Raw genomic sequence first — 20,616 nt, 5'->3', positions numbered from 1 at the left:
TGCAGATAACAAGAGGCCCGCCCCCATGGAGGGCTTGAGGGCCTGGCAAACACCTGTGGCTTCCCAGGGGATGGAGCTTTGGGCTCCTCTCCCGCTTTTCAAGCTCCCTAAGCATACTTGACAATGGGGGTGGGTCACCCCACTTATCTAGGCCACAATCTTTAAACAGACTTCTGCTGGCCCCACATAACTGCATGGAAAGTGGGTAGAAAGCAATGATTCCTGTTTGTAGCCCACAGGGATTCTTTTTTTTTGCGGAGGGGACAGAGTCTCGCTTTGTCGCCCAGGCTGGAGTGCAATGGCGGGATCTCGGCTCGCTGCAGCTTCTGCCTCCCAGCTTCAGGTGATTCTCCTGCCTCAGCCTCCCAAGTAGCTGGAATTTCAGGTGTGTGCCACCACACCTGGCTAATTTTTGTATTTTTAGTAGGCAGCCTTTCACCACGTTGGCCAGGCCGGTCTCGAACTCCTGACCTCAAGTGATTCATCAGCCTCAGCCTCCTAAAGTGCTGGGATTACAGGTGTGAGATACTGCTCCTAGCCTTTTTTTTTCTTTTCTTTTTCAAGACAGAGTCTTGCTCTGTCGCTCAGGCTGGAGTGCAGTGGCACCATCTCGGCTCACTGCAACCTTCACCTCCTGAGTTCAAGCAATTCTACTGCCTCAGCCTCCTGAGTAGCTGGGATTACAGATGACGGCCACCATATGCAGCTAATTATTTTGTATTTTTTGTACTTCACCATGTTGGCCAGACTGGTTTTGAATTTGTGGCCTCATGTGATTGGCCTGCCTCAGCCTCCCAAAATGATGGGATTACAGGCATGAGTCACCGCACCCGGACTTTTTTCCTTCTTTTAAAGAGATGGATCAGTCTTGCTATGTTGCCCAGGCTGGACTCCTGGGCTCAAGCGATCCTCCAGCCTCAGCCTCCCGAATAGACCCATAGGAATCTGGAGGAGATACAGACTTCCAGAATCACCCTGGCAAAGGTGGGGCTGCACGGCTGGGGTTGGAGGGTCTCTGGAGCACAGCAGCTCTGTGGTCCTTACCTGTGCTCTCTAGGTGTTTGAGACCAGCCTGGGCATCGTAGGGAGAACCCTGTCTCTACAAAAAGTAAAAAAATTAGCTGGGTGCGGTGGTGCGCACCTGTAGTTCCAGCTACCCATCAGGAGGCTGAGGCAGGAGGATCGCTCAGTCCTGGGAGGTAAAGGCTACAGTGAGTCATGATCACGCCACGGTGATCATGCAGCCCAGGTGGCAGAGTAAAAACCCTGTCTCAAAAAACGAAAACAAAAACCGAAACCAAGCTGGGGCCTTGGAGCCTGGGGCGAATGTCCAGCTCTGTCACTTGCCACCAGCGGCACGATCTCAGGCAGGCCTGTTCTCTTGTTTATTAAGAGCATATTTGCCCCGGCGCACCACCAGCCTGAGTGGGGTGTGCCCCGTTTTTTTCCCCACAGGCCGTTTCTGTCTGGCTGCCTATCTGGGGTGTGGCAGCCACCAGGGTGTGTTGCTTTGTTCCTGGGGCTCTGGCCCTAGAGCCCTGCACTCACTGGAAGTGTCCTAGAGGCCCACCGTCAGGGCTGTCTGCCATCATCTTGGGTGACCAATGCCGTGATTTCTCAGAACTGTGACCACTCCACTGCCGTGGCCCCTTGCCTTTTCTGTGAGCACCTGCCCTCCGCCTGCCCCCTACACTTGCTTACTGCTCCAGCTCTTGCAGTCCCCCGCCCACAGGGAGCCTGCAGGGCTTGCACACCTCCGCTTTCACCTGTCTAGTGGCCCACTCAGGGCACAGACTCGCCTTCTCCCCGCTAACCTGCAGGCAGGCACGGCTTCTCATCCAACCCCTTCTCCTGCCAACCTGAATCCCATGGCCCCCAGCCCTGCTGTCTTCTGTGGTCCCCACCTGGGTAGAAGTCCACATGTGCCTGAGAGGCTCACACCTGTGCAGGGAAGTGCTGGCCACCAGCCAGGGCTCGGGACACCAACTGGTACCTTGAAAGTGATGGCGGTGGCTCACGCCTGTAATCCCAGCACTTTGGGAGGCCGAGGCGGGTGGATCACGAGGTCAAGAGATCGAGACCATCCTGGTCAACATGGTGAAACCCCGTCTCTACTAAAAATACAAAACATTAGCTGGGCATGGTGGCGCGTGCCTGTAATCCCAGCTACTCAGGAGGCTGAGGCAGGAGAATTGCCTGAACCCAGGAGGCGGAGGTTGCGGTGAGCCGAGATCGCGCCATTGCACTCCAGCCTGGGTAACATGAGTGAAACTCCTTATAAAAAAAAAAAAAAAAAAAGGTGGGTAGTTTTTTTTTTTTTTTTTGAGACAGAGTCTCCCTCTGTCACCCAGGCTGGAGTGCAGTGGTGCAATCTTGGCTCACTGCAACCTCTGCCTTTGGGTTCAAGCGACTCTCCTGCCTCGCCCTCCCAAGTAGCTAGGATTATAGGCGCCCACCAGTACGCCTGGGTAATTTTTGTATTTTTAGTAGAGACGGGGTTTTACCATGTTGGCCAGGCTGGCCTTGAACTCCTGACCTCAGGTGATCTGCCCATCTTGGCCTCCCAAAGTGCTGGGATTACAGGTGTAGCCACCGTGTCTGGCCAGATACTTCTTTCATGAGTGGTACTACGTTTCTGTAGTCAGCTTGCTTTCCCATTCTCAGTTTCAAACCTGTCTTACTCCTCAAACCTCTGGGCCCTCCTGTCTTCCCTCTCAGACACCTACCTTCCAGACAAGAGAGAAAGCCTCATGCTGGAGGGGATCCCTCACCACATCCAAAACCTTCTTTTCCGCCGGGCGCTGTGGCTCAAGCCTGTAATCCCAGCACTTTGGGAGGCTGAGGCGGGTGGATCACGAGGTCAAGAGATCGAGACCATCCTGGTCAACATGGTGAAACCCCGTCTCTACTAAAAATACAAAAAATTAGCTGGGCATGGTGGTGCGAGCCTGTAATCCCAGCTACTCAGGAGGCTGAGGCAGGAGAATTGCCTGAACCGAGGAGGCGGAGGTTGCGGTGAGCCGAGAGCGCGCCATTGCACTCCAGCCTGGGTGACATGAGTGAAACTCCGTCTCAAAAAAAAAAAACAACCTTCTTTTCCTCCTGGAAGGAAGACAGATCTGCTCCTGAAGATCCTCCATGAGACCCACTCTGAGTAACTCCTTTATGTTCTTTCTCAGAACACTCGTTCCCCTGGGCGAGCTCCCTGCCTCCAACATTACACTTGCATCTCATATTAAGGAAATGAACCTCCTCCCCTCCCAGGGGTCGTCCTCACTGGTTCCTCCTTCACAGAAAAACTTCGCCTCCACCCTCTCAACCCATCTGGCTCTTCCTTGAAGCGCTGCCCTAAGCTCAGCTCCCTGAGGTCAAGGACCAATGGCTGGGGAGCAGCCTTTCTTGCAGCCCCCATGGCTCCGTGAGGGCGGTGCAGGGGCTCTCCTTGGCCAGCTCCCTAGGCTGTCTCACTGCTGTGGTGTGTGTGTGGCCTCAAGTTCATGCTGGAAACTCAGTCCCCAGTGCCACAGTGTGTTGAGAAGTGGGGTCTTTAAGAGGCAATTAGATCGTGAGGGTCCTGACTCGTGAATGAATGGATTAACACCGTTCTCGAGGGAGTGGGCTTCCAATCAAGAAGTCAAACCGCCTTCCTCTCTCTACCATGGGATGGTGCACCACAAAGGCCTTCCTCGCCAGAATCAGCCTCTCCAACTTCCCAGCCTCCAGAACCATGAGTCAAATAAAAGTCTATTGTCTCTAGCTTGCCGGCCCCAGTCTGTGATATTGTGATAGTAGCACCAAGCAGACCAAGGCACCCTCTCCCACGGCTTTGATTTTACCCCAGATTGAAGACTCAAATCTTGTTTCCTGCCCCAAACCTCAAGTACATGCTAGGTGCTCAAAAAATACTGAAGTGGGCCGGGCGTGGTGGCTCATGCCTGTAATCCCAGCACTTTGGGAGGCCGAGGTGGGCAGATCACAAGGTCAAGAGATCAAGACCATCCTGGCCAACATGGTGAAATCCCATCTCTACTAAAAAATACAGATAGCCGGGTGTGGTGGCAGGCACCTGTAGTCCCAGCTACTTGGGAGGCTGAGGCAGGAGAATTGCTTGAACCTGGGAGGCGGAGGTTGCAGTGAGCCAGGATGGCGCCACTGCACTCTAGCCTGGTGACAGAGCAAGACGTTGTCTCAAAAACAAAAAACAAAACAAAAAAGTGAAAAAAATACTGAAGTGCACCTTCAATACTGGGCCCCAGCTGCTCAGGGGCTCACACTGCTTCCAGCCCTCTGGTGTGCCAGAGCAGGCCCAGCCACACTCTGCTTCCCTTCAGCCAGAGCAGACTCAATAAGGTGGGCTGCCCCCAAAAGTCCTAAGTCACTGTTTACTGCAAGTCAGCTGAAAACCCTACAAATCGGGCAAGGGGGACACGGGATCTGACAACAGATTTTTTTTCCAGAACATTACCAAAGTAATCTCTGCGGGCCTGCAGTCTGTCTTCTGTCCTCCAGATTAGCAGCCTTATGACAGGTTCCATGACTATTTGTTAAGCTTAAGGGCCTGGGAGAAAAATGAGTGGCAGATGGTGGAGGCAGTGGTAGTGACGCCCCTTTCCCAATCCTGGCCATTCACACACCCTGTCCCTACCAATCCTGGTACCCTTTCTGAAGAAGCAAAATTCACTTTTTGGCCAAGTGTGGTGGCTCACAACTGTAATGCCAGCACTTTGAGAAGCTGAGACGGGCGGATCACTTGAGGTCAGGAGTTCGAGACCAGCCTGGTCAACATGGTGAAACCTCATCTCTACCAAAAATACAAAAATTAACCAGGTGTGGTGGCGGGTGCCTGTAGTCCCAGCTACTTGGAAGGCTGAGGCAGAACTGCTTGAATCTGGGAGATGGAGGTGTCGTGAGCCAAGATCGTGCCACTGCACTCCAGCCTGGGCAACAGAGTACGTCTCTGTCCATAAATAAATACATTTTTCCTCTGGGCTCTATCATTAGCAAACACAAGTAATGCTCAGCTCTAGGACGTGGGGAGGGAGTAGAAGTCTCGAGGCTTCACGTTCCCTTGCCTTCGAGGGTCACATGTGCCAGTCATGGGGAGTGCCCTGGAGCTGGCAACTTGCTTGTTGTCTGCTCTGGGTGCAACTGGGTTCTGCAGCAGAGCACGTGATGGTGCTGCAGGTCAGTGACAAAAAGCTGTCATTTGAGAAATGAGTCACACAGGGGCTCCAGGCAAGTTAGCTGCCACTGGCTACTGAAAGAGTAGAGAGAAAACCTGAGATGCTGAAGACCACTCCTAAGTACTTAACAGACATGCCACATTTCACCTTTTTCCACATTGGGAACCCAAGTTTGGGTGGATACGTCAATCAGTTAGGAAAAATCAATAATCAATACTTGACTAGCCCAGTGTGTGCACTGCTCTCACAGATTAGCCTCAAGAGTGAATCCAGAAACTAAACTGATGACGGGACCAGGCGTCCACACTGCCGTCTGACACGGAATGGTACTAGCTGCTGGGAAAGAGATGTGGAGGTGAAGCAGCTTGCTCAGGGCTGCTCAGCTGTCGCCGAGCTGGGCGAATGCGGGTCTCCTCCCTCCTGTATGGTTGTATTTCCTTTCAGCAGCAAATGGGAGAAAAAAGGACCTATGCCAATTCAGGGTATGCTTTGTCCGATACGGTGAGGGGGAAAAACAATCCAAGTAATCAGGAACTATTAATGCATTTGAGTTGCAAAAGCCTTCAATGTTACCTCGCTCCATATTGAAGGAACACATTTTTTGAGTTCAAGGACTAGGAGGGTATGTAGTTTAGTCTCCCTAAGAGAAGAATCAATGTTTACCCTCTCTTCTCTTACAAATGAGTGGCACCAGACACAAGAGGAGACCAGGGCCTAGAGAACTCAACATTCACAGGTATTGAAAGCTTTAAAAACTTTGATTTTACAAATTGTTTCACACACAAATTTTGTGAAGAAAGTCACCGCTTTGATCTTTTTTCAGATACAGTGAACACTGGCCAAATTGTTTTAATTTCCGAATTTATTAAAATGATTAACCTCAATACTGCAAGTGCATGTACAAAATATTTGTAAAAAATGTTTTTAATGAAACGTTAAAGAACTTACCTCAAATGCTGAAAAAGTCCTTTTTCATTCTTTCAGTACAAGGAATACATTGTATCTCAAAAGTATTACAACTCAGCAAAAACAATTCATAACAGTAATTTGAAAATGATTGAAAATTGAATACTTTACATATATTTCTATGATCATCTCCTAATTCTTACAATGCCAAAATCTTAAACCAATCATTGCATAAGCTCAAGCTGAAAATTTTATTGAATGCAACCTCTTCCAAACTGGTCCACGGTGTGTGGATGTCACCATACCACACAGTGAAGCTCTACAGCAGATCCAGAACAGTTCCGAGGCCCCTACCTTTACGAACGGAAATTAGGTTTCCCTAGAAGGCATCAACAGTGGCTGCTGAGTGCTTGTGCATACTGACTCCTGAGAGGCAGTGATTCGCTACCAAATGTCACTGCTCTGAGACCCATGGGAAGGTCAGCCTCTAAAGATGAGGCCATGATAAAATTAAACATCATAAATAAGTTACTAAAATTAGCTTAAAAATAAAGAAAAATGGGAAATGTGTTACTTTTTAAGATTGAAATTCCCAAAATAGCTATTGTTGGTATTGAAATAAGGTTTAAGATTTAGTCTCTGAACCTCTTCCGAACACCTCAAACTACGGTGGGAACAGCACCTCCAGACGCAGGGTCCACCTTCATCTTCCTCAGTGGCATGGGGTTCACATTTTTATGTGGGGACGCCATGAGGGCTGGATGTGCTCCGGGTGCCTCGGACAGGTGCTCCTGAGAGGCTGTGTGGCTGCCCTACAAGGTGGATGAGGGTGAGTGTGGAAGGAAGTTTACCACATGCCTTCCAGATGCCTCAGAAGTTCGCCTGCACCATAATGAACAAGGATGAGACTACGTAAGACTACGGAAGTAGTTCCTTAGAGAACCAGGAGGAAAAAAATCTACTTTTTAAAGATGGTCACGAATCTTATTAATTTCTATTTGGAACCTATGGGCAATCGATAGTTTTAAGGAGCTTAATTTAAATACTATCCCCTAAACCTGGAAATTAGTAGGAATCAGTAATAACAGTAAGCATTGAGGTTTTCTCCATTGGACTTTTCATTACCTGCAGATTCCTTTTAATATTTTAAGACATGGGCTACTTTCCTACAGACACTATACAAATCCCCTAAACTGATCTTTACTTAGGAACACTGTATATCAGAAAGCAATGTACACATTTCCCAGAAATAAAGAGACCTACTGGTGTCAAACACCTGTTACAGATTTATATTCCCAAATTCTCTGTCCAATGATTTGCAAAATAATCCAGAGAAATGAAAAGAACCTGGTATTGAACATAAAGTAGTAATAAAAATTTTGCTCATTAAGTTAATTAAATTTCTCAAAGTGCTTCAAAAAACAAATTAAATCTGACTCCTTTTTGTTTAACTGATAATATAGTCAAAAAAATCTTTGATATTTTCATAATAAACTAACATAAGCCAAGAACTTCCACTGATGCAGTGCTTAAAACTATATATTTATAATTTCCTATTTTATTGGTATGAATATTTCTAAACTTAAAAACCTTCCTGGTAAGTTCTTTTAATTTCTTATGACAAAAATTTCTCACAACACACAAATATTTACAACATATACATTGTTTTCAGTTCTTTACATTGAATCTCAAAGACAAACTTTTTTTATAGGTTACCACAGAACAAAAGCTGTGACTCATGTTTTTATTTCATAAACTATTATAAGTTAAAGTGAATAGATTTTTTTTAATATTCCTTGTAGCATTTTACAAGTGCAACAGAAAACTCGAAGAACCAAATTAAGATAGCTGTAGTTCATTAGATAAATGTTGCTTGTTGTCATCACGTTGTTCACAGCAAATTTTTGAAAAAATAAGCACCAATCATTCTTGCAAAGAACAATTTTATCTAAAAGGATTGAAAAGAGTTAAATACAAGGTTTTTAATTTACATGACAAGCAATAAATACACTGTATCGAAACTCATCCCGCACACTGCTGCCCTGGTACATATAATGTACTGAGAAGCGAGCTGTTACGTATGTCATTGCATTTTTTTTTTTTAAGAAACCAATCTGACTCCCAACCAATGGTTTGCGGAATTAACAAAGGCCACAAACAGTATAACTGGGCCAGCAAACAGTGTGAAACTGACAAAACTCCAAGGGGGAAACATCTAGCAAAGAAATCGAAAAGCCAAAGACCGTTGCTGGTGATTTTAGCATACTAGAAACCCTTAATATGCTGCTACTATGATTTAAGTTATTGTTTAGTCATATATTAAAGAGCCAGCTGATGCTCTTACAGTTAAAAAAAATTGTTGTAGCCACATCATTTTCAACGTCCTCTGTGGAAAGTTGCTATCACTGTACAACTTTGCTTGAGCCTTTATTTTACAACAGGGCTTCACCTCTAACTCAGAATTGCACGTAAGAAGGCTATTTAAAAAGTACGATAAAAATTTGCACAGACTTAAGAATTGAGTCAGTACGCTGTACACTTTCTACAACAGTATGCTGATAAGTGAAGAGACCATAGAAGTGCTGCCACTAAACTTTCAGTTGAGGAATAATTGACTGGAATTTTTTGTTTCTTTAAAGTAGTTATACCAGGTCAAATGAAGACCAAGAGCTTATGCATTAAGCCTTAAAGACTGATCTTCTCTTCTCCTTGAAGAAATGTCAATATCTATAGAGTCTTTTCCAACAATTAGCCTCAATCGCTTGGCTGGAGGAAGAGGAATAAAATCGTCTTCGAAGTCATCATCATAGTCGTCGTCCTCGCCGTCGCCCTCAGAGGAGGAGGGGTCGTCTGTACTTTCTTCCTCGTACTGACTATACTCACCCACCTCCATCTGAGACTCCAAGAGAGAAAGAGGATCGCTGCAACACACCCCATTTTCATGAAGCCCCTCTGTGTAAGATCCCCTACTTTCCTCATCTCGTTTCAGCTGGATTTTTAGTTTTGTAGAACTACTGCCTGATCCTGAGTTAAATCCATTATTAAGCTTTGCTACATAGAGATTGTTATCGTTGTCATGGTCTTTACTTAGCTTGATGCTTATTTTTGAAGAACTCATCCCATCATTCTCTTGGTCATTTGTCTTGCTGCTGCTATCATGACGCCTGCGAAGAGTCAATTTGGGAATCCCCGAGTTGTTTTCTAGGATTAACTGTGCATCATACCTTGTGATTCGCCTCTTCTTTTTACTTTTTGCAGTTCTAAAGCTGTCTTTTGTTTTGAAGCTATCTGATGTCACAACTGAACAACCGACGGGTGAAGGAGCACAGTCTGTGTAGCTCACAGGCACGCCCACAGTGCCACTGTGCTCGCCCTGGTCAGAATGAGGCCCCATCAAATCTGGCACCGTGTCGTCTTTTCCAGGAGAATCATGCTCCGGAGTAGATTCCTCTATTTTTGCAAACTGTTTCACAAGTTTTCCTTGTCGTGACTTCTTTTTGGACATGCCTGTGTCACTCTTATGACACTTTGCCTCCCCGTTTTGTGCAGTCTCATGAGCCAGTTCTTCCTCCTGCACCAGGGGAGCTGGCTGGTCACCACTGTCAGGGCAAGGTTCCGTCACGCTGCCTTTAGAGCCATCCGGCGTATTTGGTTCGAGCTTGATGTCAGAGGCCTCCTTCAGATTTGTTCTTGTCCTCACTGACCGCCGGGTTATGTAGGTACAGGGTGAGCTCTCCCCCTGCAAATGAGCACCTCTCACAGGATTCTGTCTGTGTTCTCTTGCCGCGTGTCTAGTCAAGCACCCACTGACGACTGCAGCTTGGGCTGGTCCCTCTGGCTCCTTATCTTTTTTAATGGGCAAATTTTTATATAGAACTACTTTAGGTTCTTTCAGTACTAAGTTTCCCATTTCGAGTTTCCTTGAAGCATTCTTTTGCTCCAGCCGCTTGCAATGATTTCTCAATTTTATCTTTGAAAGTAAAGGCTTTGCAGGCTTTTTCAGTTTCTTTGGTACCCTGGAATTATTTATATGAGTTAGCTTAGATGAGGTAGAGTTGGAAGAAGCTGGAATTCTTGACATAGATTGCCTCGTTAACGTTCTGCTCTTGCTATTCTTTTTTACACCAACTGAAGATTTTCGGTTAGAAGCTGTAAGGTTAAAAAGAAAAAGGTGAAAAACGGCCTTGGTAATAGCAGAGTTCAAGAGAAGAATGCCCAAACCCAGGCTTTTAGCTGCAGCATGTTTAGACTGCACGAACGCCAACACCACGGCTCCTGCTGCAGATTCTGCCAGCACACCTGCATTCCCTGCACTGCTTTTCTTTGAAGTTCTTTTCTAATTTATGGGGCATCTATTCATTTTCGAGGTAAGCAGTTGTATGGTTAAAAAGCTTTTAGCACAGCAGGGACCTAGATTTCTAAGCTTCTCCTTAATCTGTCATGACACTGGCCCAAACGAAGACGTTCTCCTGATTTAGTAGTTTCCCACATAAAAGATTTGAAGGAAAGTTAAGTAAACATAGTTTTTTCCCTTTCACAGATTCTCCTTAAAATAGTCATTTTAAATGTTTCTAAAATCCATTACTCATTAACCCGAAGGAAGTACAGCACTTGGCCAGTAATATAGAATAGAAATAGAATACTAATGAGCTCTAAGGAACACATTCTATCACAATGGTTTCAAACAAGAGAAACAGACCCTAAGAACCATATATTATCACTCTGAAAAGTATACTGTCACTATCAAAACAGCAATGCACTATTCTAAATTGTCCCCCTCAACTCTGTGAAGAACAGAAGCAGCAACAGGGGGCTGTCGAAGAAGAAGAGCTGCAAAGCCTCCTTGGCTTCGTCCCTTCAGTGGCTGCCAACGGCTACAATCACGGTGAAGGAAGAGGCACATTGCTAGAATTCTGCACTCTCAGGACAAAGGGAGACCCAGCTTCTTTCCAAGGCAAGGATAGAAAGGGTTGCAATGACCCTAATGGTAATGACCTGAGTAGTTATGAATATGATTCAATTTGAGAACGAGTGTATTCTTATCCACTGGAATTACATAGAACTACTAGGTATAAAATATATATTTTTAAAATATAAGGATATTTAGATAATTCTTTTGCTACAGAATTTCCTTACGCTTACAAAGCTTGCCTACAAGGTGGATTGAGTAGATGTGCTGTCAATATAGAGAATGAAGTTGAATGGCTTCTCAAAAGGCTTCACATGACTCATGCTTAAGCTGCTCCCGCCGTGTCTCTGACCTTGCCACTGACTGTTATGTTAGTTTTTCCTCTGTGCTGACATTCTGGACTATTATTTATAGAAATTTACATGAATCAATTTCTCAGTTACCTAGTTCCCGCGTGTCCAGTTGAAAACTTCTTCCTAATCAAAATACTCCATTTACAGATTATTCACTAGAGAAGCTAAGATAAGCAAAAGAATAATCACCACCTCTCACCAACGGGGAGAATAAAAACAATAAAATATGGGTAAGCTCAGCTCACTGCCCACCCAAGTGAGGACCAGGATCCTGAAGAGAAGTCTCCATCGCGTTCTATATGCCTGAGGGTTGCCGGGGCCACTGCCATTCCTTCCACCCAGCTAAGCAAGTAAGCACGTTAGTTACCATTAGTTCAGTTTTTATTGAGAGAGGAGCAACAATGCATCACAAACACTCCAAAAATATCAAACCAACAAGAACAGAAGGCTCTGCACCTGAAGTGGTTCAAAACCACCTGGCCAATACAGTGAAACCCTGTCTCTACTAAAAATACAAAAATTAACCAGGCATGGTGGTGCGTGCCTGTAGTCCCAGCTACTCGGGAGGCCGAGGAAAGAGAATCACTTGAACCTGGAAGATAGAGGTTGCAGTGAGCCAAAATGGCACCACTGCACTCTAGCCTGGGTGACGAGAGTAAAACTTCATCTCAAATAAAAAGAAGGCAGCCCTGCACGCAGAGACTGGTTCATAAATGGCTTCAGTGTAATAAACCAGCAGAATTTACAGCAAGGAGAGATTCACGGTTTGAGCCAAGAACATATTTACACATGTGGGCTGCTACCAAGGTGGCAGCCTATTTTTAGAACAGCAGGAGGGTGAAGCTTGAATACGAGTCAATTTGAGAACGAGTGATTTATTTTCCACTGGAATTATACAGAACTACTTCATAGCAAATATATTTTTTTAAAATAAGAAATTTAGAAAATAAGAACAAAATAGGGAACTCTGGCTAAAGGATTTCTTTATGCTTATGACGCTTTCCTACAAGGTGGACTGGGTGGACGTGCTGCCAATATAAAGAAAGACAGTAGTGAAGACAGAGCTGCACTGCTTGGCTGCCCTTTGCTTGGCTTTCTCAGATGTGGCTACGATGATTCTTTGCTCATTCTATGCCTCCTCAAGGACCAACTTATGACTAAACTCAATGGTTTTCAACCTTTTATTTCTCCTCTTTCCATTCCATTCTCATTTTTCCTGTTTCCCCAACAATCTGTTTACACCACATACCTGCAAGCACCCTTACACAACAACCACATCTACACCATATTCTCAATAGCAATCCCGTGCCATCTGGATCCAGCCTGCTCCTCCAATGAGACAGCCTTGGGTTCGCTGACAACTCTTTTGTCGTCAAATCCAGCACATACTCTTCAGCCCTCCCCTTTCTTTTCTCTGAATGTGACACTGATAACCATTTTTTCTTGAGAAAACCTTTCTTCTCTTGGCTGTCAGAGTGCACATCCTCCTGGTTTTCCTTCTCCATCCCTGGCACACGCCTTTCATCTGCCCCCTAGACTGTTACTCTTCAGGCCTTTGCAGTCCCAGGCCCCAGGTGATAAGCACCCATTCTCCCATGGCTATTACCACTTACAGGCTGATAGTTCCCCAACTCTAGTCAGACTCTCTCAATCAGATCCAGATCACCAAATACGGACTGTCTCTAAGTCCCTAAATAGAACCCCACCACCAAGTCTCCTGACAACTTCCCCTTTCGAGGTCTCCATCTCAGTCAATATCGCCACCACTGCCCAGCTGCCTAAGCACAAAGCTGGAGGTCCTCCTTGACTCCCGCTCTCCTCAACCGCCTCACCAAGCCAATCACCAGGTGCCATGGAGTCCACCCCTGCAATGTCACTGCAACCTGTCTACTCTTCCGTGTCTCGAATGCCACAGTCTCCTGCCTGAACTATGGCTGTTTTGTTTTTCCTGTTTTCCCAAAAATCCGTTTACCACCAAATAGCCAGGATGATTTTCTTAGTATGTCATGCAGCTTCTGGGTGTTAAACCTTTCAGCAACCTAATGCCCTAAGAATTAAGTCTGAAATGTTAACCTGTGGTCACATCTTTTTCTTAGCCGGTGCTTGTCACGAAGCAGAGCTTTGACTCAAGCCCTACTCTGTCTACGCAGCTGTCTGAAAGGCCCTCTGCTTTGAATATGCTTCCCTTGGCCAACTTCTCATCCCTCTCTAAGACTCAGCATCGCAACACCTCTCTCGGTGAGCCTCTCGGGACCTTCTCTACAGTGCCCTTCCTGTCTTCTCACAGCACCCAAGAAGCTCCTTACTTGGTACTTATTTTCACCCATTAGATGAATCAAATTTTACGGTGATTCTGAATTCAGCTCTCCCCATCCCATCCCTCCTTCCAAAACACTCACTGTTGGCAACAGAAAACCAAAGCATTTTCATGTTGTTGTGTCTAAACTAACATAAACAGTCCATTTTTGAGCATAAAATGGGTATGTATTTGATACTATGTATTCTGTCAACACAGAGATTTCAATACATATTAGCAATGTATTTCAATTTTGTTTGAAAAGCATTATTTCATCAAAAGCCCTGTCAAAAAGTATGCTCATCAAATCAAAGGAAAAAAAAAGACAGGCAAAGAATGTGAGAAACGTAATGAAGATGAGAGTCCAGTAGAGTGACAAGGGCCCTTTCACTGTCCAAAGAAGCTACCCTGTCCTCGCAGGGGCTGAGAATTTCAGTGAAGGCTAAAGGAGGAAGACAGTAGCCACAATGACAAAGTAAAAGTCAATGATTTTAAAAAGTCTACCAAGAAACCAAGGACTATGACCTAAGTGGGGTAAGATGAGCCTGTGTTTGAGTTTGCTTCAGCACTTATATGCCGTGTATGACTCTTCCCCTGAGAGAAAGCTCAAATGCGTGGACCTGGACAGTAATTTTAGGTGGGGGTAACACATTCTTCTCGGTAACTACTACATGCTACATGCTGTGCAAAATGGTCACATCCATCCTAATAAATGCCTTTGGAAGGAAATGAGATTAAACCTATGTGAAAACCAAGCTCACATGGACTAGTGTGCGTAAGGTCATCCATCTGGTGAATGGCAGAGAGGGGGCTTCAGCTTAGGCCTTCCTGAGCATTAAAGTCACTCTTATGCTCTCTCTAAGGCATGCCACAGAAGAATTACGGTGTCAGTCTCAACTCACAGTTAAAGACCCCACTACATGGCTATTGTAGTCGTTTCAGGGTGTCCTCAAAATCCCACGGCAGAGTGGCACCAAGACTTAAAGCCAGACAAAAGAGCTATGAACAACTCCAAGGCCTTCCCGAGCACTCAGGCTTCACTGGAGATGCACATGATTAGTGGGAACGAAGATGACACAAGGGCTACAGCTCAGCATCTCCAGAGCTTAAGGAACCAGAAGGCCCCTACAGGACTTTAAAGATCTTGGGCTCAAGGAGTTTACTAGGCACAAGCAGTTTTCATCTGATGTGACCAGCACAGACTGGCAATGGTTGCCTGGAATGGGGTGTTAGAAAGAACTCTGAAGCAGCCTTGGCTCAGCAGAAAAGTATGTTCAGATCAACTGATGACATCAGTGACAGGGCCAGAGAGAGAAGCAGCACCCCAGCCTCTGCATCTAGGACAGGTGCTCCATAGTTAAGATCAACTTCTCCCTTTGGCCGAGTCTTCTGGGGCTTGTCTTGACTTGTGGCACCATCTTCAGACTGCTCAAAGCCTCTGGTCTCACACTCCCTATCACAGCGCTAACTTCAGAGGGGGTATCCCAGTCAGCAAGGCGTTAAGAGGCCTGAAAAACCAGAATCCTCTAGTCCTGGCATTCCTGTGGACTGGGTTTGTGAAAATGGATTCCTTCTTGTCTCTACTTCTGGATGCTAAAGCAGAGTCACACTGTAGCTCTCAAGAATACTTGCCAAAAAAGCACCTGTATGGAAGAAAATTTTTCTTCCAACTACACAGAACATTTCTTTATACATTTGTTCAAAGAAAGCAGTTCCTCTATGAGCTGCTAAATTCTAAATGAACCACAGGATAAAGACAAGCAGCCACACAGAAAAAGCACTCCACACCCATACACACCATGTGCACCTACCACCCTGGGAGGAGGGGCCTGGCAGCTCTGGTTTTCCTGCCAGCCAGCTTTCAGAGCCTTTCTTTCAGACAGATGGAGGGGATGGCTGAGACAAACACCAAAAGAAATACAGCCTAAGAGAATGCATGTAAGAACTCAGGAAATCCTTACGTGAACGACAACATACAATGGTCTCGGAGACAACTAAAGCCTCTAGCTCCTTCAGAGAGAGCACTGAGCCACATCTATCTGCTCTGTCCATGACCTCAGAGTTAGTCATACTGACCCCTGGATTGCGCCAATCATGCCACGGAAAGGGAATTTGAAAAAAGCAAGCGCCCCAATATCAGCAGTCACTGCAAAATGTGCACCCTTCTTCTGTAATGCTGACAGCGATTATTCAGTCCCTCTGAAATGGAAAACCTGTGCTTCCAGTCTGCTCTGCTTACTTGTGCACCTGTCTTATCCTGGAGCTAAGGTATAAGCTCCCTGAGGAAAGGACCCAAGTCTAAACATCTTTGTATGTCTTAAAGAACTAGCAGGATTTCAATAAGTATTTAGTTTATTAATATATATTCCCAAATACTATTTGGTTTAATAAATATTAATAAATGGTTAAATATCAGTACACCCAACATCTTCCAAAAATTATTTGTATTCTCACCTTTTAAACTAAGTAGTATACTGAGTTTAGCAGCTATACACTAGTAATAAAGTTACTACTTAAAAGCGTAAAACATCTACGTGACAGAGCCGTTCAACACGGGCAACTTTGTGGCTGTCTCCACATACAGATGGCAGCACGCACCTAAGTGTTTCTGTTTTTATTTTAAAAGACACAGGTCTCAACTGGGCGTGGTGGCTCATGCCTGTAATCCCAGGACTTTGGGAGGCTGAGACGGGCAGAATCACAAGGTCAGGTGTTTGAAACCAGCCTGGCCAATTTGGGGAAACCCTGCCTCTACCAAAAAAAAACAAAAATTACCCAGGTATGGTGGCGGGCACCTGCAGTCCCAGCTACTCAGGGGGTGGAGGCAGGAGAATTGCTTGAACTCAGGAGGCGGAAGTTGCAGTGAACTAAGATTGTGCCACTGCACTCCAGTCTGGGCGACAGAGCAAGACTCCGCCTCAAGGGAAAAAAAAAAAACATAGGTCTCACTACATTGCCCAGGCTGGTCTCAAACTCCTGGGCTCAAATGATCCTCCCACCTCAGCCTCCCACATAGCTGGGACTACAGGTGTGCACCACCATGCCTGGCTTTTAAGTGTTTTTATGTCTGCATTTATAAAATGGGCTTCACAAGATTCCAGTTTCACCAAGGAACCAGACTCAGAAAACAAATGTTCGTTATGCTGCATTTATTATGAGAATCCACAGTCAACAGTGAATGATTGACTAACTCTTGTTGCTCACTCTGGACATTAACGAGAGAGACTACAGCACTGCGTTTACACTACACGGGTTATGCTTTGACTCTGACTCCCAGCAGCAGGTAGATTCAGGAATTCATGGCAGTGACATTCACCATCATGGGAAACACCTTCCCTTTTTCTTCAGGATTCTCTGTAGGGGAAGAGAGCACCCAGTGTTGGGCTGAGAACATCTGAAAGTGGGGAGAAGAAACTAAAATAATCAGTATCTCAGAGGGCTCTAAGGTGCCAAGAAGTCTCACCGGACATTTAAGTGCCAACAAAGACATACTTTCGGAATCACCAAGTCAAAACTTTCTAACTTCTGTCTCTGGGAGGCAAGTCAGACTCAAGAGTCTCTATTGCTTTAGTGGCAACTACAGAAAACTGGTGTTACCCAGAAAAACAGGAGCAATTAGAATGGTTCCAATACTTCAAAACTCCACAAAGAAGACGTGCTTTGCTTTGCCCGTTCAGGGTTTCTTCTTTCCTTTCTCTGTTTAGTCGTTCTCTTTTTCAGTTTCCATCAGATCTTGCCCCCACACACCACTGGAATCTCAGAGGTTGCTTCTTTCTCCTTTCCATCTTTATTCCTACTTTCTGGGGTAGCCAATACAGCATGTCACCATACGGCACTGTTCAAAATGCTCCTCTATCACAATTCTGAGTCTGGTACTGGTGGGTCTGCCGAACTCGGTCAGTTCATTTTGAAAAAGGTCAGCAAGCAATGAAAAGGTGGAGGCCTTGAGGCCAGAAGCTATGAATTCCTCAAGTCCATCATCTTTTCCTAACAAACTGGCTAGGCACTGGAATGTGTAAGAGCCTAATAATTCTATTTTTGTCTTCTTGCAGGACCTAATGACATCATCATGGTCTCTAACACCTTGAAAAGGTTGTATTTAAAACATGTGACAACCTTGGAACATATGATGAAGAACTCACATCCAGTTACCAAGGTATTCAAGAAAAATAGTCTAGAGAACGGTACTGAAGTTGGGGCGGGGGGGATATAGACTGTGCCTCTGTACTCAAATCATGTCTAGAGCCTTGAAATGCTGTCAAAGCTCTCAAGTCCCAGTTTCTCCCAGTATTTAAAAGCTTAAAACTACTGAAGCACACCTTAGAAAGCAAATTGTGTGAAAATACTTTTAAAAGATATGCTTATCAAATCTCCCTTACTTACTTGCATTGTTTTTTTCCTGAGTGGTATCTGCATCAGTGTTAGAGCTGACAGATTGACTGTCTGAATTTTTGCTGCTGTCACCTAACTTTTTAAGCCTATTTAAACGTTTATCTGTTTCTCTGAGTCCATATTTGCTATTGATAACAGGAGCAGGCGCAGGCAGTCCCACTCTGGATTTAAAAGCACCAGTTCCCCGTCTGAAAGAGAAAATAGCACAGGTTAAACAAACAGAACACACTTTCTTTTTTTTTTTTTTTTTTTTTGAGACAGAGTTTTTCTCTTGTTACCCAGGCTGGAGTGCAATGGCGCAATCTCGGCTCACCGCAACCTCCGCCTCCTGGGTTCAGGCAATTCTCCTGCCTCAACCTCCTCAGTAGCTAGGACTACAGACACGCGCCACCATGCCCAGCTAATTTTTTGTAGTTTTAGTAGAGATGGTGTTTCACCATGTTGACCAGGATGGTCTCGATCTCTTGACCTCGTGATCCACCCGCCTCGGCCTCCCAAAGTGCTGGGATTACAGGCTTGAACCACCGCGCCTGGCCACACTTTCTTATAACAAGCTTAACTGCTGAGGGTACTTAGCTACAAGCTAACAGATGTGATGAGCTGCTGAGGCCTTCACCACCACTGGAAACTCAAGACTAGAACTTACAAAGGAAATTAAGAATCTATATTACAAAATAAACTCTAAATCTATACTTAAAATAATAAAACAACTTGTTATGACTATTATCAATTGCTAGTTGTCTGAGAAACTACTGGACCTTGTAGAGTTTCTTTTTTTTTTTTTTTGAGTCAAGGTCTTCTTCTATCTCCCAGGCTGGAGTGCAGTGCCATGATCCCAGGCTCAAGCAATCCTCCCACCTCAGCATCCTGAGTATCTGGGACCATAAGCATGTGCCACTACCATCAGCTAATTAAAAAAATTTTTTTTGTAGAGATGGGGTTTCAGTGTTGCCCAGATTGGTTTCCAACTCCTGGGCCCAAGCGAGCTTCCCAGCTGGGTCTCCCAAAGTGTTGGGTTTACAGACGTGAGCCACCACGCCCAGCCCTTTGATAAACATTGCCAGATGACTTTGTCAAAGGAATAGAGCAAATCACGGTCCTACTAGCATGGTATGAGTTCCTATGTCTCCACACCCTCACCAATGGAACACTGCATCCCTTAAATTTTGCTAAAGTGATGAATGAAACTCAATACCTAATCTTGTTTTCATCTCCTTGTTTATGGTCATTTTTTTCCTGTGAAGCATCTCTGCATCTCTTTCTCCTTTACCTTTTTTCCTATTTGACTACGGAGATTTTTGTTATTAGCTTTATTTTTGAGATACAGTCTCACTGTGTCACCCAGGCTGGAGTGTAGTGGTATGATCTTGGCTCACTGCAACTTCTATCTCCCAGGTTCAAGTAATTTTCCTGCCTCAGCCTTCCAAGAACCTGGAATTACAGGCGTGTGCCACCACATCTGGCTAATTTTTGTATTTTCAGTGGAGATGGGGTTTCAGCATGTTGGCCAGCCTAGACTTGAACTCCTGATCTCAGGTGATCCACCTGCCTCGGCCTCCCAAAGTGCTGGGATTTCAGGCGTAAGCCACAGCATCCGGCCCTGTTATTAGAATTTTAACTCTTGCTATATATGTACTTTATTTTCCTTCAGAATATCATTTGTCTTTTGACTTTATTTTGGCCACTCAAAAATTTCCAGATTCACCATTCCTTCTGTCTTTCAAAATGATCTCCATTAGCCCAAAGTTAAACATATATTCTCCCAAATTTTCCTAATAGTTTTATATCTTTTTAGATTTTTAATCCATCTGGATATTATTTTGTATATGACGTGATAAAGAGGTCTAACTTGGTTTCCTTCTAGAAGCACAATGAATTATAACAACATCATTTATTAAAGAAATCGTGGTTTCTCAACGCGTGTTATTCAGATCTCATGTGTACTTTTGCCTTTACTTCAGGACTCTTCATGTCCTGTTTTAACTATTTGTCAATTTCTGGGCCAATATCAAATTCTGATCAGAATTATTTCTAGTAACTTACTATCTGTTGAAGTCTTTCCAGCTGTTCTTTCTTGGCTATCATCAGATGTACTTTCACATAAATTTTAAAATAATTTTTATCAATTCAAAAAATAATTCCCAAACAACTCATACATTAACTGGGAAAAGAGTAATGTTTTTATGATTTTAAGTCTTTACAGGTAAGATCATAGCTCCTTTTACGTAGGTTTTATTTTTTGGTTCTTCTTTAGATTTTATGCTTTAAATTTGTTTTTTTGTTTTTTTTTTTGAGACATAGTTTCACTCTTGTTGCCCAGGCTGGAGTGCAGTGGCACGATCTCAGCTCACTGTAACCTCTGCCTCCTAAGTTCAAGCAATTCTCCTGCCTCAGCCTTCCAAGTAGCTGAGATTACAGGTGCCCATCACCACAGCTGGCTAATTTTTTTGTATTTTTAGTAGAGACGGGGTTTCACCATGTTGGCCAGGCTGGTCATGAACTCCTGACTTCAGGTGATTCACCCGCCTCAGCCTCCCAAAGTGCTGGGATTACAGGCGTGAGCCACACCCACCCGGC

General features: G+C 44.8%; 1 protein-coding gene across 9 annotated transcripts in view; it reads right to left on the bottom strand.

Moving 5' to 3' along the window:
* Positions 1 to 6,027: 6,027 nt before the first annotated feature.
* Positions 6,028 to 20,616, bottom strand: part of KMT5B (lysine methyltransferase 5B) — a 60,606-nt gene continuing 46,017 nt past the window's right edge. For 8 of the 9 annotated variants that reach the window (XM_032282595.1, XM_032282599.1, XM_032282596.1 and 5 more), the window contains 2 exons: positions 18,031 to 18,227; positions 6,028 to 10,238 (listed from right to left, as the gene is read on the bottom strand). In XM_032282595.1, the coding sequence (XP_032138486.1) occupies positions 8,761 to 10,238; positions 18,031 to 18,227 (1,675 nt within the window). In that variant the 3' untranslated portion in view covers positions 6,028 to 8,760. Of the gene's footprint in view, positions 10,239 to 16,779; positions 17,002 to 18,030; positions 18,228 to 20,616 lie in introns of those variants that run through there. The other variant, XM_032282603.1, reaches the window with a different exon arrangement.

This window comes from Sapajus apella, unplaced genomic scaffold, assembly GCF_009761245.1.
Source record: "Sapajus apella isolate SASKATOON/1434 unplaced genomic scaffold, GSC_monkey_1.0 scaffold14, whole genome shotgun sequence".
In the NCBI taxonomy this organism is placed as follows: Eukaryota; Metazoa; Chordata; class Mammalia; order Primates; family Cebidae; genus Sapajus; species Sapajus apella.
Note: the sequence above shows the minus strand (reverse complement) of the source record. Positions and strands in the feature narration are given on the sequence as shown.